At 42.4% G+C, this 27,952-nt stretch overlaps 1 protein-coding gene across 8 annotated transcripts; it reads right to left on the bottom strand.

Moving 5' to 3' along the window:
* Positions 1-249: 249 nt before the first annotated feature.
* LOC108023392 (moesin/ezrin/radixin homolog 1) lies at positions 250-27,913 on the bottom strand. 8 transcript variants are annotated; one of them, XM_017092813.3, is made up of 8 exons: positions 20,743-20,886; positions 20,535-20,609; positions 8,009-8,118; positions 4,071-4,250; positions 2,554-3,320; positions 1,888-2,284; positions 1,577-1,789; positions 250-1,268 (listed from the first exon to the last, which is right to left on the bottom strand). In XM_017092813.3, the coding sequence occupies exons 3-8, from the start codon at positions 8,021-8,023 to the stop codon at positions 1,104-1,106; spliced, it is 1,737 nt and encodes a 578-aa protein (XP_016948302.1). In that variant the 5' UTR covers positions 8,024-8,118; positions 20,535-20,609; positions 20,743-20,886; the 3' UTR covers positions 250-1,103. The 8 variants fall into 8 exon arrangements, with proteins under 8 accessions (XP_016948302.1, XP_016948304.1, XP_016948305.1 ...); XM_017092815.3 differs by having other exon boundaries at positions 20,716-20,820; XM_017092816.3 differs by lacking the exons at positions 20,535-20,609; positions 20,743-20,886 and adding an exon at positions 27,752-27,913.
* Positions 27,914-27,952: the final 39 nt, after the last annotated feature.

The following is a 27,952-nucleotide window of genomic DNA, read 5'->3' on the forward strand; positions in this document are numbered from 1 at the left end:
CTAGTAAAAAATACACTCTTATTTCACTTTGGGAAGAAACTTTCGCAAAGGATACAAATTAGTGGGGATTCTAAAAGTGGTTTGTTATTTGTAATGGTGCACCACTAAGCGAATAAAACACAATAATTAAGATCCAAAGATACATTCATATCCACGAACCTCAACTAAGTCTACATGATTTCTACATGTCGAAAGCTTTCACTAAAGATGCAGATACAAACACCTTTTCGATCAGCAAAAACAAAGCTCTTGTTGTGTTTTACATTTTTATTGTTTAATTTAAAAACTTTTTGTTTGGTTTTTTCACAATAGTTTTTGTTGTTTGTTTTCTCATTTTTTAAGAATCATTTTTCTTTCAAAACAAAAATAGATTAAAGAAAAATATTTTATATAATATATTTTTTCTCTTTTTGTTTGTTGCTCTCTCTCAAGTTAATTTAAGAAACAATTAATCAAGTTCTTATTTAATTATACAAATTTAAAAAAAAATAGTAATTATATAATAAAAATAATAATTATAACGGGGGAAAATGCAAATAGTTGTTTGTTTTGTTGTAGTAGCTGTTTTGTTGTTGATGCTGGTGTTTTTCAATGTCTATTACTATTCGTTCCGTTTTCTCTATGAATCCAAGGAGAAGTGTACGTTTTCTATTGTTTCTGCTGGGATCTAGACAGGTTTTCCGATAGCTTGATCCTTTCATTTGCTGATTGTCCTTTTAGATCTGGTCCTGGCCGCATTTGTCGCTTTCAGTGTGTATCTGGCTGAATTCTACTGCGATTTCTTGGTTTTCTTGATTACTCTATACAGGCTGAGAGACAAAACGGCGGTCAAACGATATTATATATATATTAAACTTGTGGATCTCTTCAATTCACTTAGGAGGCAGGAAGTTCTTGTGGGTGGAAAGGGGACGTCGCTGGGGGATAGGCTTGGCCAGCGACCGGAATTATATTTGTTGCTTCTTCATCATATCATCATTATCTTCTCTTCTGGTAGTTATATTTTTCTCTTTTTCTTTCTGGAGACGCGGCTCCCTCCCTCTCGCTCTAGCTGTGGCTCTCGCCCGCTAAATCGATCTTTCTGTAGTCCGGCGACTATAGCTTTACATGTTCTCGAACTGATCGACACGACGCTTTGTGTTGCCCTTGCGGATCTCCCGGAGCGTCTTGTACTTGTCACGTCCCTGGCGAACGTTCTCGCGATGGATCTTGTCGTTTGCCGTCTCTTTCGTCTCGTCGCGAGACTGCGCCAGATCCTGTTTCAGAGCCTGGAAATAAACAAAAAATGTATTAGTACTACACTTCCCATTACTTTTAGGTAATATTCTCAGAATATATTGAAAATGTACAAAGAATATACTGAGAGTATACTGAATTTGAACCTTTTTTGCATCATTAAAATAAGCTTTTACAGAGCCTCTGACTGGCTCTTTGAATACTTTGGTTACTCATTTGAATTCTTACGATACTACATGGTTTCATTTCTAACTTCAAATCGTTTAAACAATAGTATTTATCACTTATCTTAGGTAACTGCAATTTCTTAAGATGATCTTCAGATCGTCTTCAAACCCACCTTGAGCTGATCATGCAAGCGCTCGTTGCGCTCGGCCAGCGTGCGTCTGTCCTCGATGGGGTCCTTGATATGCTCGTCGGTGTCCAGGTCGCGCGACACATCGCCACCGGCGTCGCCGTTCGTCAGCTCCTCCTCGTTCTCGTTCTCATCCTCGGCCACGTGGTGGTGCTGCGGCGTTGTCGACGCGGCCAGCAGAGCGGCGGCGGCTTCGGCCTGCAAGAGAGCAACGTTCATTACACGGTTCAACTCCAAATTGGACAAAAGACTACGTTAGTTAACTCTGGAAAGCTAACTAATGTTCAAAATTATACCGCAATGACCTGCTTGCGTCGGGCGTCCTCCACCTCGTCCTGCAGGCGCTTGGTCTCCTCGTCCTTGGCGTTGACCTCGTCCTGGATGCGCTGCACCTCCATCTGCTTGGCCATGATCTCCTCCTCGAGCTTGAGCTTCTCGACGGCCTCCATGTTCTTGGCCTCCTCGAGGCGCTGCAGCATCGCCTGCAGCTCCTTCTGGCGCAGCTCCAGCTCATCCTTGGCGGCCTGCAGCTGCTTGAGCTGCTCCTCCAGGCGGCGGATCATGTCCTGGGCCTCCAGGAGGTCGCGCTGCGAACGTTCCATGTCCTCCTGCATCTGCTTCAGCCGATCCTCGTACTCCTGCTGCTTCTTCTCAGCGCGTTCGCGTGCGGCCAGCGCCAGCTGCAGCTTCTCACTAAAAAATATGGAAAAAACATCCGAAAATAAGAAAAGGGTAATTTTTGGAAAGAAGTTCGTTTGAACTGTTGGAATGTGTACAGATAGGAGCCCTGCATGAATCAGAGTTGGAATGTCACCGAAATAAGATATCAGCCAAGGCGGATATTCACACTCTGACACTGGGATCATTATAACTTATAAGTTACATTGAGTCATACGATTCCCAGAGTGATCCCAAAAATGTCGTTTCATAGAGGGCTCCATCACGGATCCATCGAGACGTACCGCTCCTGCTGTTTGGCATTCTTCTCCTCGCGCGCCTGCGCCTTCATCTGCTGCACATCGATGGTGTCCGGCTTGCGGCGACGCATGTACAGCTCGTGGTTGCCCATGCAGAGGGCCAGGATGCGCTTGTTGATGCGGACGCGCGGCGCGAAGAACATAAAGTCCGGCGCCTTCTTGTCGATCGGCTTGATGATGAACTTCTTCTCCGAGAACGAGATGTTGCGGATCTCCGACCACGGGAAGCCAATCTTCGGCGTCAGCCTGTCGTCTTGCTCGTAAATGTTCAGGCCCAGGGCGTCCACGCCCAGCCAGAGGTCCGTGCCCTTCTTATTGCGGATCTCGAAGTAATTGACGCCGTACATCTCCAGGTCCTGCGCGATCTTCAGATACTCCATCATGGCGTCCTCGCGCAGCATGCTGCGGTGCTCCTGCCACCAGGTCATGATCGACTGCTCCCACTCGTCCTTGGACATCTTGTGCTGGTCGATGACGCGCTGCGGCAGCAGCCGATCGTTGGCCAGGAAGCCGGCTGTGTGGGTGGTCTTGTTGTGGTCCCCGTGACGCGCCTGCACGGCGTACGAGGCGAGCAGCACGGACGTCTCCGGCGGACAGTAGATCTCGTCGGTCAGTATGGCATTCTTCACCTGCAGGTAGAACAGGCGCAGGGTAATGTCCTGGATCAGCTCCTCGGCCACGTCCTCGGGGTAGAATTTGGCACGGAATCTGAACTGCAAGGGGTTCTCCTTCTTCACGTCCTGGTTCATCACCTGTCGGAGGGAAAACAAGACTCAGTTAGAAGTTGAACGCAAGAAACAATGAATGGTTAATAAAAAAGAAAATACAGTCAAACCAAAACCAATCACTATAAGTATATCAGATTGAATATTAAATCAATATTGTACACAAATTCAAAAATACAATTTTACAGATCTGATGAAAATCATAATTATATAGGTAGAGTGCATTGGCTGAGTGTTACCCAAGTCGAGAACGGCATTGATCCAGTCTTTTTGTTGTGGTGCAGCATTAAATTATACACAGAGACGCATTTATTAGTGGATTGAGTCCATAACTCACTAACTAACTTAGGCTAGGCTTTAAGAGGCGGGGAGCACACATAACCATGGCTAATTTACTGGAAATCTGGGGCTCTATGGGTTCTTGATCTAGCGGGGACTTTCTTTGGGGAGTTTGGCGGTAATATGGTACAGGCTCCTCATCTGCTCCCACCATATCATCGGCGTCGTCATCCTCCTCGCTCGTCTCCGCCTGGTTCACTCCATTGCTGTCGGCTGTCTTCTTGTCCACATACTTCTTCACACGCTTTAAATATTTTATGGTCTTTATGGCCGGCGATTCGGGCTACATGGTATTCCATACGTTATACATTATAATTAAACATGCATCTTATTAAGTAGCTTATCTAATATATATTATATTATTATATTAAATCGGAAACCACTGTGTACACTTGCCTAATGGTAATGGCTACAAGCCAACTCAATGGACGGCCTTACCTTTTTGTACAGCTTGATCCATGTGGAGTCGCCCTTTGAGTCGGTGTACTGGAGTCCAAAGAACCAAACCTCCCGCAGGCCGATCGTCTTCACCACTTGGTCAAACAATTGTTTGCCCGTCGTCGTCGACTGGATGGCGAACTCCAGTTCCGCGTCCATTGTCGTGACGCGCACATTTAGCTGGAAAAAGAGGAGATGCAGATCATTATAGCTGGAGAACCAAAAGCTCCTTGAGGATTTTCAATAAAATTCGTAGGGTGGAGTAATATTCTAATAAGTAATCTTCTTCAACCAACTTGTCTTTGGTTGATAGTAGGCGCCCCATGAAGGAAATTTAAAATGCCATCCACACCTTGTAAAACCAACTAGATCGTGGAGTGGAATACACTCAATCAAGGTTCGTATGCAAAAATAAATAACTGACATTCAGCGATAGAGGTGTCGAGTGGGCCAAAGAAGGCCCCCTTCTTAGGGGTCGATGGATTAGCGGGATTTGAGCCAGCCGACATGCGAGGAGGACACGTGCCAAGAGCTCTCATTGCGCTCTGGAGGATTGGATTCGATTCGATGCGATTGCCACGACTCTTGGCTTGCATAAGTCGGGCTTTCGACTTAAACGCACACACGGCACACGTTTCAAATGGGTGAAATGGGTGAAATAGGGGAAAATGGAGAGGAAAACGTAGGAAAATGGAGAGCAAAGGAGAAAGACAGAAAATGAAAGCGGGGACCGCGTTGAAAAATCACGCTCGGAAAACAGCAGCAGCAGCAGCAGCAACAGCAGAAATCAATCAGGCATGACAATAGCAGCAAGCTGGAAATGGCCATATAGACAGTGGAAATGAAAAGGGGAAAGGTGGAAGAGGGGGTCCTCTCCGGTCTTATAGACCGGATGGCCAGTGGTCAGTGCCGTAGTTGTTATACAAGAGAGAGCTTAGGCGCTAACTGGGCCCAGTGCGCGTGTCACTTGACCAATTTCCAGCTGCCTCTGCAGCGGGGAGGTGGAAAATCGAGGGAAATTCCGCCCACTCCGCACATGAGGAGGGCGCGTGAGATGTCAACTGTACTAACTGCAGTCCTCATTACGCAATCGCCGAATGGAGGTCAAAGTAAATGCGATCGCAGATCAAAGTGGGGGTTAGCATGCACCCTAGACAAGGCAACCCCAATGTGCTGATTAATAACTGTGCAAGGATCCCTAACAAATGCCTCATTAAATCAGAAGCAATAACTGTTGATTATATTATTATAAATATTTAAACAATAAAAGAAAACCCGGCTCTGAAAGCATTCTTTGCAAACTCAAACTATTCCAAAATGGGAAAGTTCTTTAGAAAAATATATAGATTCTCTAGTTTTCCGTATATTAAACTTTGTATTTGTATTTAGTTTATTTATAAGAAAGTAACTTTGAAATGTTTTAGAAAAATCCGGTTTTCTGTTTTTGGTGGCATTCTCCAGGTCATGGGAAAAACCGAGCAGCAAACTTAAATTTGGAGTTCCCTGGCACGCAAATTTCATCATTTTATTTGGTTTGGCTTGGGCTTTCGGCTCGAGCGCATTGTTTTGTTTTCGCTTTCTGCTGCCTCTGAATGCTAATCAAACGTGACACAATGCTAGGAAATTGAAAACGCTTTTCATCTCAATCCAATTAACGTTTTTGGGTTAATGCAGCCGCGGTTTCTGCTTCCCCTGGCCACCGAAAAAAAAACAAAGACACTTCCACCAAACTTTACACAAACAGCAACGGAAGTTGGGGCATAACCAGTTCTTTTTCAAAAACGATTTTGACTTGAAACCACAAAAGTGCCTACAAAAAATGAGGGATTTTCCAGGGGAAAGGCGGGAAATCGCCGAGGAGGGAGTACCGTTTTCCGCTTGACGCTGACTCCGCCGTAGCGCGGCAAACGGACGCGGCTGTCGGAGACGACGACCATTTTGGGCACCGAGAACGGGTTGCGCAGTAGCCTTTGAATTATTGCGCTTTTCTATGCTAATCTCCGGCTGGGAAAAGTCTTTCGCCCCCAGAAAACTCCACGGGAAAGCAGCAGAGACACAGCGACAAGGCGGAAATTCGGCGAGCCAAGCACGACGACGCGTTCAATGCGATTCTGTTGTCCAGCGGCAACTGAGGAAAATGGAAAAGTCACGGCACGTTTTAAGCCCCCCAAAAGAGGAGAGCAGAAGGCAAGTGGAAGGAAAATGAGTGCTAGAAAAACACTGGGAAAAAGAAAAGCGGCGGCAGAACGCCACAGAAGAGCGCCACAACAAAAGCGAACTTAATTTCTGCCCTCCGAAGAACGGGGCGGGGATCCCCCCATTTGTCCCAGTCACTCGTCGTCAAGTTAACATAAATTGCATGTTAATTATGCATCTAAAATTGGACAGCAGCGACCGTACGAAAAAGCTGACACTCGTGACGGGCAGACTACTGACCGCAGAGGTCAACTGGGTCTCTGGAGCGACGGCAGTGTGCAAGTGCAACAGAGGTCAAAATAATAGGCCATGTGCCAAGAGTGTACTTCCTACCACAAAGATATAATGTCATTAAGTACATCTATATTTATACAACCTTAGATAGATAATCATTTTGTATTGAAATATTTATTATCTATATAATAATAATTTAGCAGTTCTGACTTCTAATATATTTTTAGATTGCAATACTATTTAAGTGCAGTATTATTCATTTATCATTCACTTTTTTGTCTCCATGCATGATTAAGTAAGGTTAGTAGGTCCACAAACATATACAATTGAAGTGTATTAATAGAACAGATCTAAAAGTTTCTCTCCTTGTTAAATATTTAAATAAAAAACAAAGCTTTTTAATCCAAAACAGTATTCAACATAGGTCCAGTCGCACTGACCATCGCTGTGGCCGAAGAGCGTAGGGAGCCGGGCAGACCCAGCCCCAAGGTGGGCAAACAAATCAGCGTCAATCATACGACGCGTTGCCTGTCAGTCCTATTTTACTTTATTGGAGCCGCTCCGGGCCTCCAAGAGCAATTAACCCCTCCCCCAGATATCAAGCTATGCAAACACACCAGTGAACATCAATACCCACAGCCATCGAGGAAAACTATAGCGAAAAGGGAAAGTTATGGAGAAACCATTCAAGCACGATTCGCATCGACTGGGAGAAATTTATACCAGGGGGAAACGACTTCTTAAAGCCTAGTTCCGCACCTGCAACTGGGAGCACAATAGTCACCCGCCAGTCATGCAGCGTTCATTGGAAACCACTCACACACGTGATTGTAATGATGGAAGTCCACCCACCCATCCATCAACAGGAAAGCCAGTACAAGAACTGTTTGCGATAAGAACTTTCGAGCTGCCAAAAAGAAATCACAACATGCCAAAAGAAATTGCCAATTGCGGCGGGAAAACAGCAATGGCACGGCCAGCTTTCTGCCATATCATATCAATGACGTCGACTGCTAATCTAATTTCCCTGGCTGTGTATATATGATGAAACTTTTTGGCGAATGTCCAGGGAAATAGTAGAATAGCCAACGTCAACAATTGGGCAAAGATGACGTCTTCGTCTTTGGGCTGGGGCCATCCCCCGGGAAATGTTCTATTAAAGATGGGATCCCTCTGCGATTGACGACAATTGCGGTTCAAGTGCCGTCGATAAGGACACAATTTCTGATAACCGCTAGCTGACAACGTCTTCGTCGCAGTGACTGTGATTTCATAACTAATCTTCAATGATTTACTATCGTCTCCCTTGTCGTGTTCTAGTGGAGAGTATTTCCTTTGCGTTTGTGCCGTATCAGGTTCTTCCTGAGAAGCCAATAATATATGGTCACTGCTTTAATGGAATATTTTGGCTTGGTTAAAGCTCTGACCTATCATGCTGGGAGAAACCTTCTTAGGAAAAATATAGATCTTTTATTATAACTCCCAAATTGTTGAGGAACTTTACTCACCGCTTTTGGAGACATTTTGAAGCTTCCTGTCTTTTCTTATCGATCGAAACGAAATGCTTTCTTCCTTGGGAAATATTCGTCTAAACTCTTCGTTGTTTTTGTGCTGCAATCTGCAAAATAAAAAACATAATATTATAAATACATTTATTTCTTTAGAAAAAAGGAACGAACTTAGGGTTTTGGGTGAAGAATATTACTCAGTTCACAGAGAGCTGTGAGTAATGGCAGAACAATTTAGGAAAAAAGTGCCACATCCTATTTCCCCAATCATTATTATTTACTCACATAGCTGCTGACACATCTACACCTTATGAACTTAGAATTGCGTTGTGCATGCGTTGTTTTAGTTGCAAATCGAAAGATCACGACGTGACTGAACACAATTTTCTGCAAAATTGGCACTCTCAGTATAATTCCCGAACATATATGAAGAAACACACAGATATATCGCAGCTTGACCATGTGGTTATATCTGGTATAGATTTATAAGTATTTATGATTTCACCTGGCAGCCTGACAGCAAACTGCAGCAGACACCAAAGCCGCAAACAAAAAGCTACAGATACTCATCAGAGTCGTTAAACTGAAGACATTTCCATATTTTTGCGGCGTTAGTACCCAATTGATGGATGCAAAGTATCCAGCTGGACAACTTCCTAATGGCCAGCCGGAAATGGTTGTGTTTATGGTCTGATTCACCGGAACAAATAGAGAACTGGTAATGTACTTCTGTGTTTAGCCAATAAACTAGTGTAGATATCGCTCTTCGTATTTGGCACACTCATTGAGGTGTCCTTACAAAAGATTCTACTTAGTAAGTGAGCTACAAAACCTCAGTACGGTATTAAGCACTAGGAATACTGGCTAAGCGATCTCTGCCCTTGCCAACAAGTGTGTGCTTACATTTGACAATTCACTCTAGTTTCGCCGTGCAACACTGAACACTTAAGGTCCGCTCAAGCCTCTAAGTTTGCTCTTCACAAATTTGCCAGCCATAATTTGGTTTTAAAACGTGTTTGCTTCCCCTATTTGGCCTGCACTTGATATGAACATTAACGAACGGCAAAAACTGTTCTATTTTAGGAGCATGGAAGGCTGCCGGCCTCCCCAAATATGAATATCCAATTAAATTTGACACAATTGACTTTTGAACTGGTACTCCGGCGGGGTCGGGGCAGCGGCTCGGCGGTTCAGCAGTTCACGTGACAAGCCATGACGTCAATGGAATCGAAATAGTCGGGCGCCTTGGGTTCGCCTTTTGACTTTGACTTTGCTTTTTCCGCGTATCTTTGCTCTGACGCTCGATGTTTCTGGGGAAATGCAAATAAATAATCATTGGCTGCAAAGATATTTGTTATTCCGTGCTCTATACCGGGGATTGCTTGGTATTGGTGGGCACTTTGCTGTTGAAAGTGGTTTCGAAAAGGGAAAACGCCCAAACGATTCAAAATCCCCATAATGTTCATATCAATACTGCATTTTAGCGTAATGTTCACAGTTCAAATATGCTGTGAAATTATGGTTATAAACCCAAATTTGACTCTTTTATTTCTTGTTTCGGCACCATCGCTCCATGGTTCTGCCTCGAGCTCAGATCCCCAGATGGTTGTTGGCGATTTCCCAGGGTGCCCCAGGCTCGATCCCTGGAGATCCCCTGTTCCCCTTGCTTTTAACATAATATTCGAGCTGATGTGGTTCGGCGCTTGCACAAATTATGACATCACGCCACATTTATTATCGCCACTGCGTGAACTTGAAGAGGGCTCCTCGAAAAAATGGAATGAGCTCATGGTTCTGCTTGGTGTTTTTGTCAATGGGTCTCTCTTTTTTGGGCTTTCGGGTTTCTGTTGGCTCTGCTAATCAGCGGCCTCGAATTCCTTTGGCCCGATATCCGAGTCCAGCGCAATCGTGTCGCCAAGTGAATCGAAATCGGTAATTAAGTGCATCCTGCCTCCCTTCTCGGGCTTTCCAAGCAATCTCTGCCTTTTGCTTTCATGAATGGAGCGTCACTTCCTCCGATTGCGATTCTATTTTATTTAATTTAGATGCTTTCAGCACCCTGGCGCATTCACATCAGCATGGGCACACAATGCCAACTACAAACTACACACTACCTTTGATCGTTTGCCGCTGTGGCGGAAATGATTTGGCAAATTTATCTGTAATTTATACAGAAAAACATTTAAAACTTTAACTCGAATGCCGGTGTAACAGCCACACACACACCCAGAGAGGAGAACTATCAAGCGCCTCCATTGGTTGAGGTGTGTATGCTTTTATGCTGCCAGTTTTGACCTGGGGCAGTGAAGTGGAGTTTATTGAAGAACTCACTAGTTCCTTATCGCAGTTGAAGATTCAATGCATTAAATATCAAAAATAAATACATCTTTTCTTAACTTCCTGCAACTGAAACCTGCCAGCTCCTGCTGTGCTATAGTTCTAATATTGTTAGTTAATCAGTCACAATTCTTCCTCTCCCACAATCACTCAACTCAGTCAGTTGAAAACAAGCGTTGGCGTTTACATAATTTCGGTTTCGCTTTTCGGAGGCACCAGCAGAGAGATCGGGCCAGACATGCCCCTTGGAGAGCTTTGTTTTGTTTATATTTAATATCCATTAACCACATTAATGAGTTCAACAAAAGAGAGCTGGAAAAGTCGAGCCGAAGCAGGGACGGCAAAAATCACGTTTATTGTTTGACCACCGGAACCCGCACGGAAAGCACAACCAAACTCAGCCAAACACACTTAACGGGAGGGAAAAACTGTTATTGCGCATGCGCAACGCATTTTAAAATCCATCAAATTAAACGAAGTCAAGGGGGGAAAATGCGAAGTAAAAACCCCACGCCTCCCGCCACTCATGGCTTTTACTTTTCTTCACGTTTCTCCTAAAAGCCTCGTAATAATGAGGTTTAAATACAATTATGTCTGCCCGACGTCCACTTTTAATTTCAACAATTATTTGTCTTTACTTTAGGGCTTTTTTCTCTCTTTTGTTTTCATGGCGAGTTGATTTTCCTCCCCGATAATTAAAATGCGCAACCGAAGGCAATCAAGCGATCAGCCAAAGCAAACTGACCAACTAAACTATATGGGATGTATTTTATGAATGGCAGCGGGCGGCAAAACAAAGCGAGTGAAAACAAACCGAAAAGCAGCAGGCAATCTTAATTTCATTAGAATTTAGCTTTGCTTTTTGCTTTTGTAGCATTTATCCAAGTCCTCACAGCTGTTCATTAAGGCTAAAACAGCTACGGCGAACAAATAGACCAGAGCACAAAGCAATTAATCAAGTTGGCGGCAGTTTTTCTTTTCAAAAAGTAGAACAAAAACATTGGAACGTGTGGAATATCAGATACCTCGTAGTTAAGTTTGTAGTAGTTTGTTGTAAGTTCTGAAAATATTAACATGTATGAAATTAGTTCTGAATTTGTTTAGAACACTTCATGTTACGCCAGGCTCATGAAAGTAATTTCAGCGTTTCAATGTTTTTTTTATAAGTTGATTAACCGATAACGTGTGGAAAGCAGATACCTCGCAATAAAAAATATAGACTTTATACTTTACTTTCTGACAATTAATTTCAGAATTTCGTGCTTAACTTTTATTGTTCTAATCTAAGTTGGTTAAACGATACCCTAAAATCTCCCCATAAAATTTCTGATAAGCAATCACAGTTTATGGCACTGGGCTCTAAAAACTAGTATACCCTTCTGACCAAAAGTGGAACTCATCAACTTGACGTTAATTTTGCTTCCAGAGAAGAACAAAACAAAAATTTTAAAAATTAAATAACACAACAGAAAAAGACAGAAGACATACTAACAAATGTGACGATTTAATGAAGCAAATTAGGCTTAAATGTTCTAGATAGCAAAGAGCAAACAAAATCGCGCACGTAAAGAAAATATATGACAGCGGCGGAACAACAATAAAGGCACACATGGACGTCCGCAGGGGGAAATGATGGGCAGGGGGCGTTGGAAAATGAGACACCTCACGAAGGGGAAATGAAAACATCAGCGATGCCACAATTAACTCGGCACGCAAATACATTAGTGACTCTCTCACACACGTTTCCCCCGGGTTTGCTCCACTGTCCCTGCCCACGAGGCCCACTGTCCATGCCTTTCCATCATGTCTGCTTTTTAGTCCCTCTTTTTTACTATTTTTTTTTTTTTGAAACTGCCAACTCACGAGAACATTAGTTCTTTGTGTCGAGAATTTATTTGCTATTGTTTTTTATTGGGGATTATTAATGGAAGAATGACTAGGGTGTTTCAAACACGGTTTACCAACACTGGAATTTGTGGGTACTTTCAATATTTTTAAAGTTAGTCTTTTTTAAAGGAAATAAATACGTTTTTATTGCAAAGCTCCTTGGTTTTGTAAGAAAATGAAGACAATTACCTAATGGACCTTGGGTTTCACGCATAAATTTGAGTTTTAAACAACAAAAAGTTAACAACTCGACAAGTTCAAGGCGATGATACGGCCCAATGACTGTCATCAACTGGATGATGTGTTTTTCAACTCCTTGGGCGAAGCTCCGTTATGCAACCACACAACCCCCACCCACCACCGATAGATTGCCGTTAATTGTTTTTGTCAATTGTCAACGTACCGCATGCAAAACACACGCAAACAGATACATTGTTGGCCATTTGTTGGTTTATCTAGCTGACAAATTTGGCCCCCGATTTTTGGGCGGGAAGTGAGGCAGGCAGATGAGGCGTCAATCAATGGAAAGTTTTCGTGAGAAGTACCTAATATACATACAGCACAATAATGTATCGAAATGCGCTGGTGTGCGCTGGGTTACCCTGAAATGTTCATGTTATTTGAATCGATAATCTTAATTGGGTCAAATTACATAAGGGACTTTGGGAGGTAGCTTATCAGCACTGGCCGACGAACGATACCAATTAAATTGCGAGTGGATATTGAGCACGTTCTGGTGTTGGAAAATGCATGGGCTGAAACAAATTAAAATTTTTTAAAAAAATAATTCATATTCATATTTCATAATTCATAATAATTTCATAATTCATATTTCCAGTACTTAACAAAACACCTCACGTGGCAGTGAACAAATATGCATTTCTAAATCTCTGATCGCAACTATTTGATGTTGTTATCTTCTTCAAGTGCACAGACACAAAGTACGTGAGTTGTGTCGGATCGAAAGAATTGGTTAATGACTTTCGGCTTCTGGCAAGGCAATCAAATTGAAGTGCACGATTTGTGCGCTCTGCCGTGTGTTTTACAACACGTAGAATAAATTGGTAAAATGGTAATAAAATCAAGTCAATGTTGTCGCAGCCACTTCCGCTCGAGGTAACAACGACACATGGTGACCCAACAACGTTTACAATAAAATCATGAGCATATCTTATCTCACACACACAAAACACAGTCGCAGGGCAATTGGCCTAAAAATATTTTATTTGCCTCACCGAACGGGAAAAAAGGTAGACAAAAACAATGGGAAAGTTAGGGGAAAAACATTGGAAATTGGCAAATGAAGACCAAAAACGGAACAAACTCATGATAAAAGTTGGGGGATATCTTGTCATTAGCACTCAAAAACAGCAACAAAATGAACACACTAAAAAATCAGCAAATAGAAAACCAAGTGCCAACGTTCGGGGTGTCAGACATAGCAATTGGGTCGCATGTAGACAAGACATCATCAACAATATATCAACCTCGTCGAATCGAAATTGATAAATAATAGATTGTTTGGCACATGCCTACAATCGAAAGGATTTCCCAATGCTAATTAATTTTCCGGGAGTTTCAGAGATACCATAAATGGAATGAAATGAATACCGTGGAACCTCAAAAGCGAGGGGAAAATCCCTTAACGCCGTTTACCAACACTGACACAAAAACTAAATTCAGTTCAACTTTAGTGGCAATTGCAAAGGCCGTTTATAGAAACATTAACCAACACTGTGTCTCTTCAACAAAAGTGCTTCACTATGAATTGTACAACTTTGGAAGAAGTTTACGATTTTTGGATAATTATAGTTTTAAATAAGTATTTATACTGACACATTACTAAGCCTTATAAAAACATTTTATGCCTGACGTAAAACTTAATTTTTTCTAAAAATAAAAAAATTACCCAACAGTAGCAAATGTGAATTGGCCAGAACAAATTTGAGAATACCACAATTATCGGGTAACAAAACCAATAACACAGGGCACTTGGCATTCCGCAAGTTTTAAATGGGATATTATTCATCGCCAAATTCCCAAACTAGCAGTCAGAAAGTAAACAAACCCCAGATACTGTTGGGAAAAAAGCGGTTACTAGGCAACAATTTTTAGAGATTCTTCGATGGGGGTACACACGTACTCGAGCCAGTTCCCAAAATCAGGTACAGTCACCGCTCGAGTATGCAAACACGTTACTCATCCGCCCCGTCACCCGTAATTTTATTGGGCCAAAACTGCGCCCACTTGTTGCCCTGGGTTATTTACGGCTGTTTGCCTGGCTAATGCTTTCGTTTGCAGTCCGACAATTATTCGAAAGACAAAACGTTCGGTAATTGTCAAATAAATGGACAGGGGGTTTCTTTTCTCGTTAAATCGTTTCGGTTTTATTTTTTTCGCCATATGGATAGTGTGTTATGAAACGCTGACAATTTGCATGCACTGTGCGACGAGGCATGCTTTATGATGCAACCCACTGATAGAGCGGGGCAGACAGGTGGATGGCTCCATCTGCCATTAGTTATTTTTATGTCCGTCGTCCGCATATTATTTGCAACTTATTTATGACTGACGGACGGTTGGGTTAGACAGCGACAGCCTCGGCCTGGCTTGTTAGCTAATTTCATTTCACTTCGTTTCATTTCAGCTTATTTCTCTTTATTTCGACTCTCAAACACACTCGTGCAAATACAGCCAACAATAGCGATAGCGAGCTACGGAGCTATAGAGCTGGAGATGGAGACAGCCACTAAAGGCTGAGGAGTAAATAATATGCGTGACATTGGGTTTTGAGGTTATGCATACGTTAATGTGCAGCCCCAACTTCAATTGTTGTCTTGCCTTTACTAGTTTGCCGACAATGAGATAAAAAAATTATGAAAAAATAAGTGAGGAATGCATAGGCATTTCTAATCTCTTAGTCAGCTTAATTATTATGGACTGGATTGGTGAATCAAGTCCATAGTAACTGCTTTTCATAGCAGACTCTCCTAAGCAGTGATTGCTTTTTATTTCGAATTTCAAATGACTCACATTGCCAGCGAATGCGGTTTTTCGACCACTCAGTTCTATGATATTGAATTTTTGAGTGTTTCCCAACACTAGATTTATTAAAGTAAAGAATTTATTTAACTTTCTATTTTTAGTTAGAAAACCTACTGTTTTGGTAGAACTTAAACTGATTCCCGACTTAAACCAATCTCTCTGAGAATAAATGACTCAACTGCCAGAAATATATAAAGGAGGCTATGATTTATAGACCCGAAATTCCCCATTGACCAATATTCACCCCGATTGATTTATATGCAGTCAGCTAGCACGGAGGAGAAAAAACGAACAGCTCACAGGCCATTAACAAATAAGCGTTAATGAAAATGTGCACACAGGCAAACAGCCGCACTCAGCATCACACACACAGCTGCCATTAAAACAACATTAAAAAGTAAAACAAACAGCCATGGCAACTAAATTTTCTACTTTTTGTTTTCCAAGTCGCCGCTGGAGATGATTACATTTCGATAAAAAAAAACAATACATTGGGGGAAGTGCAACAGAGAAGGAAGATAGCTCAATGACAAGGTAAACATACACACACTCTCTAAACTCAGGTGACAATGCAGGTGTGCAGCAGTGTTGTAAAGAGCTGAGCTGCGGAAGTGTTGATTAATTGCCGCACATCCGTTGTTGGATAATCATCCCATACTGCGTTTAGGAAAACGCTTAAAAATGTGTTCATCCCCAGTTTCGGTCGCCTAGTAAGCTTCGAATGTCTTACTTTTCGCATTCATTGGAGAAATTCAATTAGCCGCTTTTAATGTGTCTAACATTAGAACACAAAATGCGTCACATTAAGAGCAATTAAATTATCAATACCTCGCCAATTGAACTCGTATACAAACATTTTTATTTAGCAACCCATATTTTTTGGTGAAGAGGTCCAAATCTTGCACTACATATTTCACCTTCATTTCTTTGTTCTAAATTATTTTCAGTGCCAAAAATATATACGATTGCCGTGTGAGATACATTTATTTTTACTTCTCACTTATTTGCATTTCAGTTTTACCCACACTTCGTTTCGCCTTTAATTTTCCCTTAATAGGTTGCGTTTCTTGGTAAAATCTTGACACCGCCTGATACCTGAGTCATAGAAATTTCAATCGGCGTTAAATTGAATTTGACGCAGTCCCACAACCACATTTTTGCCTTGGCAGATTGAAAACGAGTGTGGTGGCAGAAACAAAAACAAACCAGAGAGCAAGGCAAACAATCAATTGCACAATTAGTCATTTCTTCAATTAATAAGTCACTATTTTTAACTGTGCGCCAGTCGACGATAATGCCGATGGGGATGACGATTATGAGGTTCACTACTATACGAGCTTTTGACGGTGAGCTCAGGTTTGAACAATTTCAGAGAAGGCAGGCGGCAGCACATCAAGCTATTATCGTCGCTAACTCCAGCACATGCACAGAGAAAAAATAAATAAATGGTTAAACACTTCAAAAACACTCCAAAAATACCAGATATTTCAGAGATTCAATGAATTCCTAAAGGGTTATTTCCACCAAAGCATCAGTACTATCTCATTTTAATTAAAAACTAATTGATTTATCAAGAAATATTCATAATGCGGCAAAATAATTTCAAATATTTCAAACACTTAAAATACATGTTTCCAAAAAGTATATACCAAATACTGGTAGTGTTGAAAAAGGTTTAAATTTGTGCAGTGCACACCATGGGAAATTCATCGTACTTAAAAGAAGAAAATATCTTACACCTTGAACTTTGACGCAACACGAAAGCGTCGCTGCCTCGGCCGACGTCGTCATTTAACTTGAAGCTTTGGAGCTCGAGTGCAATGTGTCTGGCGATCTTTCAGGTATACCCCTGAACACATCCCCTGCCCATGCCCCCGCCCCTGCCACGCCTCCTCACCTTCGCCGTACGTGGAAACGTGCTCATACACACTCGGCGGCCAGACAAAAACCCTCGCACACAGGGGCACATGTAATTGAAGTATTCGAAAACAGAAAAAACCCAATAAAAAACAAAAGACGACGAGGCATGAAGAGCAGAAGAAGCAGAGGCTGCCTAAGCTTGTCTTTCATTTCAGCTCCTCGGATGTGTAGTGTGCACTTTGTGAGCAGCGAGAAGAACATCGAGAGAACAAGGCAGTAAGGGGTGGAGAAGCTGAGGTTACCCTGAGCGCAAAAATCAATCTTACTATGGGAAGAGTATCTCAGGGATGTGCGTAGGACCTTTGCTATAAAAGCAGTATAGGGTTGAGAAGCTGAGGTTATCCTATGCGCAAAAATCAATCTTACTATGGGGAAAAGTATCTTAGGGATGTGCGTAGGAGCTTTGCTATAAAGGCAGTATAGGGTTGAGAGGCTGAGGTTACCCTGAGCGCAAAAATCAATCTAACTATGGGAAAAGTATCTTAGGGATGTGCGTAGGAGCTTTGCTATAAAGGCAGTATAGGGTTGAGAAGCTCAGGTTACGCTAGGGGCAAAAATCAATCTTACTATGGGAAAAGTATCTTAGGGATGTGCGTGGGAGCTTTGCAATAAAGGCAGTATAGGGTGGAGAAGCTGAGGTTACCCTGAGTGCAAAAATCAATCTTACTATGGGAAAAGTATCTCAGGGTTGTGCGTAGGAGCTTTGCAATAAAGGCAGTATAGGGTTGAGAGGCTGAGGGTACCCTAAGCGCAAAAATCAATCTAACTATGGGAAAAGTATCTTAGGGATGTGCAAGGGTTGAGAAGTTATAGGTATAAGAAAATTAATGTAGTAATAGCAGTACCTTGGAATCTACTACCTTTTTCAATCAAAGGTAGTTCCCAAAATATCAGCCATTAGCTATATCAGCTATTTAAATTCCATAAATATCGTAAGCAACATAATAAATCTACCTCCGACACCCCTTGTAAAGCGGGATCAACCTGTTCCTTTGTTTTAGCCTAACTTTTGTGACATTTTCAGCATGGAATTTGTGCTAATGACAACTACAAACAGGAATTGGTTTTTCGGGCGAATAATGCAAATGAGTTGGAGTTATTGAAACCCAATGAAGCGTCATCAACTTGTTTTTAGAACTCTTCTCTCAACCTCTGCCACTTGGTTAACTGACCTTCGCAGTGGAGCGTAGAGAATTCCCCCATTCAGTTAGTTTTTACTTGGGTGCGGCCGCAAAATTAACAACTTTTGGAGGCTGGGAGACACAACAAAAGAAAGCTGCGGAATTTTAGCAATGCGGCCAGCGATGGATGGCCAACGATCTCCGCCGCCTCCTCCGCCGCCGCCGCCTCCCCCCGCCAGCTAGACAACAAACAGCTTTTCCTCCAGCTCAGCTCAAACACACCGTGATCACTCAACAGGTGGCCTTTGGATTTCAGGTGGATTTACTAAACGAGTTTTGACTTTGGAGTCAGCTATTCACAATGTAATTAGGCACTAGGTACATGACTCCCTTAGAAATCGCCCAAGAGCCACATTGTAGCATAACCCTTTGGAAAAGCGATCTTTTAAAATATGTTCTTAATGGTGGGGTTACGACAGCAGTCTTCCCCTATTCGAACTGATAAAAACTGACCTCTAAAACACCATTAAAAATATTTGGTAACTTCAACAGCCCAGCGGCGACTGTATCTCACTTTTCGAGCACGCGGTCAGCGTCAGGGGCAGATAAAAGTAAGCTTATGCACCTGATAAAACACTTAATTTATACACACAACCACACACAGGCACTGCAGAGCAAAGCAAAAGCAAACTCCACAAAAAATGGCTTAATAAAATGCTGAAAATGTACGTTAATATGCACTGCTCTATCATTTGGGAAATTAAAACGCGAATTTAAATGCATTGGGACACGCGCGCCAGTCGGCAGCGGCGCAGCTCGGCGATCGCATGCCATGGGCGTCCGTCCTCCCCCAGCTGCCCCCCTTCGGCGCCACAAGACCCCCCATAATTACGATGCGGATGGGTTTAGGCCAACAGTTTAACCTGCACATCTTTATAACTATTCAAGTCGTATCTTCGGGGAATGAGCGACTAAAGACATCAAGTTTTAGGAGTGGTGTTACATCACGATAGCTTTCTTTTGATGTTTTCAAGCGCTCGGTATTGACTTCAAAAATCCAAATCCCGCTCAAGTTGAATGCCTTTTTGGCCTTTCCTTGGAACCAAGGCAAGCATTTCTCTGCTAGTCCGAAGCCCCCGTAACCGATTCGAATGTCACCAATTACTTAGGCATCCCCTTCGGTTTGGTTTCTCGGTAAAACCTTATGCAAGAGGAAGTGCTTCCGATCGACTTCCATTTGTCCACTAATTCGACATCGATTGCATTTCACGACAGTCCGTATAAAGGCGGTTGGATCGTTTTCCTGTCGACTTTTCCGACTTTTCGCCATCGCCATCGCAAATGGCAGTTAGTTTCGGTTTTGGCCTGGGTTTTGGTCATTTACACTGTCCACCGGTCTTTCAACTTGTTTATGAGCAGGGTGCCGTAGGGGCGGGGGGAGGGAGGAGGTGTTAACCTGCTGCAGAGTGTGTGGCATTACAGTGGGCCCTCCGCTGTCTCGCGTTTACAAAATGTTACATTATTAATTTACATTTCTATGATCTTTTTTTAACACTTTAATGGTTAAACATTACAGATACCTAGACTTTTGTTATGGCTTTACATTTTGCCTGTCAAGACATAAACCAGTTCTTAGGCAAAGCCAAATGCTGAAGAATTCGCGTCACTTCCTATGCCATTGTCAGTGGGCCCTCTGCTATCTCATTATTAATTTACATTTTAATGATTTTTGATTAACACTTAATGGTTTTACTAAAAACTCATAGTGAAACATTACAGATTCTTAGACTTTTGTCTAAGTAAAGCCATATACATTTTGCATGTAAAGACATAAACCAGTTCTTAGGCAAAGCCAAATGCTGAAGAATTCGCGTCACTTCCTATGCCTTTGCCAGTGCGTAGTTCTACGCCCTCCGCTGCCACACTCTCGAGGGATCACTGTACTCGCTGACGCTTTTCTGCTGGTCAGAGATTTTGCTGCTCCTCTGCGCTTTTGTTGCTGCCTTTTAGAAAGTATGTCAGTTTAGAAAAGCCGTTGACTGTCCACCTCTGGTCACTCACACTGGCGCACTGGCGCACACTCGCACACCGACACTCACACAGGTGGGCACAGGCACACTAGCCAAGCACAGCACAGGCACACTCACGCGCCCAACACAGGTGCGCCTAACTTTAGTCTTAGACTTATGAAAATGTGTTGAGTGCCGAATACCAACCGCAGTTTGTGTCGCTTCTTCTTGCTCTACGATTCTTCCCTGCGCCTGCTTCTTCTTCTTCTCGTTGGGTCAACACTGGGGAACACACGAAAAAAAACGTCAAAAATTGCGGGAGCGACAGGAGAGTTTTTCGTATCACAACAACAACAACAACAACAACAAGGTGGAGAACATAACCAACAACAGTAACAACAGCGGCACAACGCACACAACGGTAAACTGTAGCTGCTGAGAGAGGGAAAACGGAGTAACGTCTGCTTGAAACGAGCGCGCCGTCGCGACTGTCTCAATTTTTTTGCAGCCGCGCTTAGCCGCTGCGTCGCTACCGACGCCGGCGTCGCTGGCCTGCACAGTGGGCCGCACGACCACAGTTGGGGGTCGAAATGAATAAGTCACCCGATTTGATCATAAACACTTTTTCACATCTGACACCAAATTATTCTTGAACTTTTCTCGATGCCAGAGAAAGTGGCAGTTTTCAATATCACTAGAACAATATCCAGTGTTAAAACGATTCGATAAAATACATGCTAAAGTCACGACAGAGCTCTCAAATTGGGCTAAGATAGAGAAAAATGTATCCTCAGGACCCTGCAGACCAATGAAACCGATCAATGGCAAAGCCTGAAGTGTTTTGACCGACAATAATGGATGTCGGCCCATAGTGCTTTGGAGCAAGTTTGGAGCTTACTCTCTCTCGCTCTTTTCGCCTCTGCCTGCGTAAGCAAGCTGAGCAAAATTTTATAATAGCCCAGCAACAACGAAGGGGATGCCTGTTTAGTCGACTCTTGGATACCCTACAAAAGAGTAAAACCCTAGAGAAGGGACAAGAACTTGCTGCAATAAAATATATTGAGGGATTCAAGTTTAAGAATAACTAGAAAATAGTATAAGTCAGCTAGTCTGATAATTATGCACTTCGCAAAATAACTACTCCTTTCGATACACGATCAAATAAACAAACCGTAATCATTACTGGTCTCAGTAGATCAAATATCAATAAAACCACAAATAAACAAAATAAAGCGTCTCTGTGAACTCGCATAATCAATTCAGGTCAGAGAAGCAACAGGTAGGTTACAGCATAAAGAATAATGGTTGCATCGCTATTGTTGTTGCAATCTACGACTCTGACCGCCGGGTAAACACTGCCCCCAAGATATAGTAGGACGATCCGCGCCATAGAAACGAAAATAGAACTATAAACAGTGCTAAGAAGTTGGCAAACAGCGAGTCAGAGCCGGGGATCGCGTTCCCGAGAACCATGGTGTAACCGATATCGGACTGACAAGACCTTGGGTCCAACATTCCGGTACTCGCAAACCAACATGCCACAACATATGTACTTACGAACGTACAGAAAAGTGCGATATGAGCATATCGCCAATAACGAACCCGAGGGCTTAGCCAAGTACAGTGAACCCTGACGACGGGCGGTTTCCATGACTTTTCGGATCATAGAGTATTACTTATGAGCCCAATTCTGGCAACGAAAGGATTAGCAAGAAAGATGTATTTGTAAATACAAAAACTAAAAGCTGGAGATCATATCAATATTATACAATTATTAGAGATTTTAAAAACAACACAATTATCAGTAGTAATAGAGGGAATAACTTCCGATCAGACCACCCCAACTACCAGTAACCTTTCCTGAAAAGCTATCCATTCTATCATCTCCACTCTTGGGATATCAGCAATGCTCTCAGCACCAAAATTAGAACATTACGTAGTCCCCGAAACGCGGAACATGCTTGACACAAAAAAATAGTTTATCACTTGAAAATTGATAAAAAAAGGAACAACAAATACTGCAAAACTGTACAAACAGAACTTTGTGTTATCATTCTAGTTGGCGCGCAAGCGAAAAAAGAAATTAACTTAACCTACGTCTACAAATGATTCAAAGGAAATGTTCGGTGAAATTAAATGCACTTTAATCGCGAAGTGAGGTAATCGAAATGAATCTTATCAATACTGTTTGGGGGGAGAATCCAGTGATATTAGGCAAAATTTAAGACTTGAGAAAAGGAGAAATTACCTAAAATGCACGATAATCGTATTAAGGGGTTAAAGTACGGAGTATCTTTATCTGCCAAACTCATCCGAAAAGCAAAATAACAAACTGCCCAGAATTTAAATAAAACACGCCCATACTCCTTAACTGATCAACAATGCGAAACGGCTGTGAACATCCCAGAATCTTTTCTCAGTCTACCAGTTTTAACAAAAGAGACAACTCCTTGAGGGTTTTTAATTTATTATTTCCATTTTTCGAGCGCTCTTTCACTTTCAAAAGCACTTAAACAACACACAAAAAGCGGCAGCGACGAGAAGAAGAAAAGTAAAAGCCCACGCAAGTGTTGTGCAAGTGAAAAGAGAAAGATAAGATACGAAAATGGTTAAATGGAGTGCGAGGGGAGGGGTCTGGAGGTCGCCGGCAGTAAAAGCACAATTAGCCAGAATAGCAACGTGAGTTACCAACTAACAGATACCCTCTATGGGCAAAAAGGCAGCCATTAGATAAAAAACGGACTGAGCAAGCTCGCTTAGGGCGTCAAAACTATACAAATTTATAAATTCTCATAGGTTCCGAGACTTTTTTGTAAGATATCTTTTAAATAATCGCACTCAAGCCGCCATCCCAAAAATTAAGCCTCGAACTCCCAAAGATCCCGAGATCGAGTTCTGAAACCACTACTTCAATTGACCCACTAAATATCATCTGTGCTTTTCAGTTCCCCCATTTTTATCTTTATCTCTAGACTTCTCTCGCAGCATTCTCTTCTGACTCATTGCATTGATGGATTCCTCTCACGTCGCTGCTTTTGGGAAATTGGGTGAAGGGCGGGTTAAAGTTACTCACTTGGAAAAATAATGATTTATTAAAAAATAATGGTTTTCAGAGAAAATTGTGCTCTCTTGCGGCGGGGACTCTCTCTCTCTCTCTGTTTTGTTTCAACACTCTTTCGGTCACTTTTTCTCTTCCTCCCACTCCTTCCAGCGTGGCCGCGAAGTGCACGTAGCAAAAGTCCGAGACAAAATGAGTAAGGCCAAAGCCAAATAAAACGAGGCAAAACGAAATGCAATCGGGGAGAAATAAAAGAGAGCGAGAGAGAATGCAAAGATGATCGGTACCAAACAACAAACATTTAAATTTTATGTGCGGTCAAAAAAAATCGAGTCACGCGGCTTAACAACCAGTGTTGCCAATTATCGTGGTCGATTTAAGCAGATAAGTTTAATCGGTTATGAAGCGGTTGTGGAGCGATCCTTTAAGTGTTCAAATTCGTTGGTGATTTCGAGTGAAGTCGAGTGACAACTTTATAAAAATGATCATGACGATCTATTCACTATAAGCAGCGCTTATCCGCAAATTCGATGGCCAAGGGGAGGGTTAAAGGGGGTCGCCATTCAAGATCGCGGAGCGTAACAAGTGTTAATTTGATCAGGTGGCAACACTGGGAAATTTGAAAGCAACGTTTTCCCCATTACGTAATGATCCTCCCTCTCCCTCCTTTTCTCTTTCTCCATCCCTCTTCCTCCCTACGCGCTCAACTAGTCAACCGTAACGAACACACAAACAACAACTCGTTTTGGTTAATTAACATAAAAAACGGTACAACAACAACAGAACGCCGCACACTTGTTGCACCCAAAAACGAAAAAAAAAACAACATTTAGAGAGGAAAGTAAATAAAGTACGGAAAAATGAAAAGCCGACGCCTGAGCACACACAAGAGAGCATTTCCAGGGAGAGCGTTGCAGAAAGAGACAGGGAGAGAGTGAAGAAAGAGACGGGGAGTTCCTTTCCTTTTATCGCAAAATTTCAAGTTCGCAGACATAAAAAAATGCAAGAAAATTGCAAAAATAAGCAAGCGCCTTACGATACAGTGACGCCTCGCACAGAAGAATAACTACACTACTAATTTAAGGTAATCTAAAAGTCACATCCTCAACACTACTTCGTCTAGTTTCCATGGTGATGCCACACTGTCAGAAATAGAAGAATTTTGTATTTTCCGCTTAAGTATCCTGTAATTTAAATAACTTAAGTACTAAGTTACTGTACTCTCATTGGCTTGTTTTAATCATTGGTAATCATGATAGTTGCGACTCAAGAGGGGAGAATGTCCGTTTCTCAACACTATATCATTCTTCGGCTGGCATTTCCGACCTTATCTACAGTTCCTGGCGATCGCTGTACCTCGATAGCATTCTGTTCCGTTTTTGTGAATAAATAAATACACATTTAACGAACGCTTGGGCGGCAAACAGACGCAACCATGACGTCAGGCGCTTTCGGAGTCTCGCGCGCATTTCGCCTTTGCGCTCGTTGCAAATTTTGTGTATTCAATGTCAAAATCCATGGCCCGAAACACGGCCAAAAGCCATTCCCGATTCCCAAAAAGCGTCCCCGCAGGCAGTTGTGGGTGCGTTTAGGGATGGAAAAGTCAGTCGACTGATTCACGTGGATCTCGAATGGTACCATCGGAAATTGCAGTTATTCAACTGAATCGGTTATGAATCATCAACCGGTTAAAAAACATTTTTTCTAATTGAGTAGAAATTAAGTCAAAGGTATTACCAAAGCCCCTGCTTGACATCCTATTATTTTAGGTTAATATCGTATGCCCCTGGTACCCTTATCATTATTATAAACATTTTAAACAACTCATGGAAGGTAATCAGTTAAAGTAAACGATTAGGTAATTAGAACAGTCTGTCGTTCCCCTTCCACTGCATGATTCGTTAGGTGATTCATTTGTGGATCTTCCAGATCCTCACGCTACCACCTTTAGATGGGTTTTGAGTTTGGGTGCTTTTTACCTGCCAGAGAGCGATAAAGAAAGGAGGTTGGCAAAGGAGAAGATACTAACCAAAATGGCAACACTGGTGTCAAAAACCGGTTTCATTTTCGTATTTCAAATTTTGTATTTAGTTTATTTATTTGATTTTGTGAGCGCATTGCCAAATATGCAAACGCAGAAAATACGTTTCCAGTCAAATACAAATGTGCTAATTGAGCTGATGGAGAAAGAGCTGACCATTTTCCAAACTATAACTCAAGTAATGAATGGCCGGTCGAGCAGCAAATCCGAGTGCCAGAAAGAGAGGAGTGTGAATAAAAAGGCGGACAGCATCCGCTGCCAACGGCAGTGTGTGGGTGCGAGCGGGACAGTCGTTAGCCTAGTTATGCCAGATGCGACTACTGGGTATCAGGGGTAGACCCACCTAGTCAAAAATAAGTTGGAGTAACCCGTTTTGGAAAGCGTTTTCGGATACTTTTGCTTATTTATAAAAAGCCAACTTATTTTAACTCAAAAATAACCAAAGTTAAGATTTTAGGTGTTATCATTTGCTGGCTGCGTTAGCAGTAACGGCACCCGAAATAGAATTCCAACTGTTAGAGTAGAGCTACAGGGTACTCGACAGTCCCATCAAGACCTGCATGCAAATTTCTAAGCCTCTTCGCTGGACTCGATCGATCCCCAGCAACTTGTTTCGGCTTATTGAACAGCATTCATTTGAGAAATGAAGAAGCTGACAACTTTGTCGCTTTCTCAGTGCCACACAAAACCGTTACAAATTGGCCGGGGAATGTGAGAAAAAGAGGCAGATGCCGATAGGGGGGGCACTCGGAAAAATAAATGATCACGGGGGAGCAGCTAAGAGAAGATCACACCTCTCATTTAACCATTGTCATATTTGGCTTGAAAATTGAACCTCTTTCTCCAGGTTCGTAGAGTATTACAAGGTGCACCTGAAGACCTCAAAGCTTCTGCAAACCTTGTTCCCTGTGCAGATCGTCTGACTCACAGCTTGGATGGTGGGACCCTGGCAATGCATGACAAGTCACAAAAGAAAGCACCCAGCAACAGGCTGAAGAACCGCCTGAAAATGCCCCGGTTCAATAAGATAAATAATAGTATACGAGGGAAGTGGAAGAGCGGGAAACTCTAACAGCTCTTCGAACCCGTATTAAAAACGGGCCACCAAGCAACTTCGACGGCGAAGAGCTGGGGATCCTAGCTAGCCATGGTTTCCGAGAAGGGATTGTAGTTTTTGAAAAATATTCAGTAGTTTTCCCGACAAAGTTACTTTTCTAACAAACAAAAATATTTCATGTTAATTTCTTTTTAAGTTCAGTATGTACGATCACTTTAAAACTTAACTTGTTCCCAGAACTCGTACGTATTTGAATATCCTAAGATATAATTTCTTTAAATCTGCTTTTAGAATAGCAATGTTAATTATGAAAGATAAAAAACGACATAAAAGTTGACACTTCTGAGAGCATAACTTTTGACTTATTTTAGGGGGATTATTCCAGCTAGTTTATAGCCACTTTTGTTCTCGACATCTCCGATCGACGGTTAAGCTGGATATTCTAACTGGAAAATGCGACCTCATGCTAACGGCTAGGTGTGCGAAAGGGACGGGCGAGGCCGAGACAAAGAAGGTGAAAAACTTTGGGAAAAACGGTGGTTGGAGTGGCGGCTGCAATTTTCACACGCTTTGAACGCAAACACACACGCAGTGATTCTGAGCAGCTGCCCACCGAAATTAAAAATTCACTCCAAAATTCTGGCGCTGTCTCGCTCTAACGCCGATTACTTTAACTGGCTTTTTGGGAGGCTTCTGGCGTGCGTGCGAGCGGGAGGCTAGATAGTCCCCTGCCTGTTCGCAATGTTTGTTGACTGACTTTGTCGTATTGCCATTTAATTTGGTGTTTTTAAGCTTTTTTAATGCCGGTTAATGACTCACTGTCTCTGCCTCGCTCTCCGTCGCACACATACCGGTATTTCCGCCTCTGCTTCACACTCTTTCTTCGCTTGTTTCACATTTCTTTCTTATTATTTAGAGTAGAAAAATGTAAAAAAGACCGTTAAATACGCAAAACTTACACACACACACATGCAGCGCACCTCTGTTTTTGCTGCCGGCAAAGGAAATTGGTCGTTTTATTTTTGTTTTGCACACCCACGGAAAAAAATGAGTTGTCGACGTTGGGCTGAACGCAACACGAATAAAAAATATGCGGACAATAAAAACCGTTTTTTCCAACGCTCAACTTTTGCCGGTGTGTGCAAGTGTGCGTGTGTGTGTGTGTGTGTGTGAAAGAGCCGCGTACCTGTGTCGCGTGTGTGTGTGCGCTTGTTGCGCTTTTTTCTTGTGCCCTGGAATTTCGCACTTTTATCTGGCTTTCCACTTACATTTCGCTTCTTTCCAATTGCCGCGTGCTTTCTTCTGATCTTCGGCTTCTTTGTTTTCTTGTTGCTTCGCAAACGAAAGGAAAAATCAAATAAACGCAAAAAAAGAGCCAAAACGATAAACAAAAGGTTCAAGTTAGGGATGTAAGAAGACACCAGCAAGGCGGCTATCGATGTTTTCCGTAAAAATAAATACCTATACCG

This window comes from Drosophila biarmipes, chromosome X (genome assembly GCF_025231255.1).
Source record: "Drosophila biarmipes strain raj3 chromosome X, RU_DBia_V1.1, whole genome shotgun sequence".
Taxonomy (NCBI): Eukaryota; Metazoa; Arthropoda; class Insecta; order Diptera; family Drosophilidae; genus Drosophila; species Drosophila biarmipes.

What these genes read in the sequence shown, in the direction of transcription:
- LOC108023392 (XM_017092816.3), bottom strand. An exon ending in GACGCAAGCAGGTCATTGCG is followed by an intron (nt 1,790 to 1,887) that starts GTATAATTTTGA and finishes GCTCTCTTGCAG; the next exon opens with GCCGAAGCCGCCGCCGCTCT. An exon ending in GCTTGCATGATCAGCTCAAG is followed by an intron (nt 1,269 to 1,576) that starts GTGGGTTTGAAG and finishes GTTTATTTCCAG; the next exon opens with GCTCTGAAACAGGATCTGGC.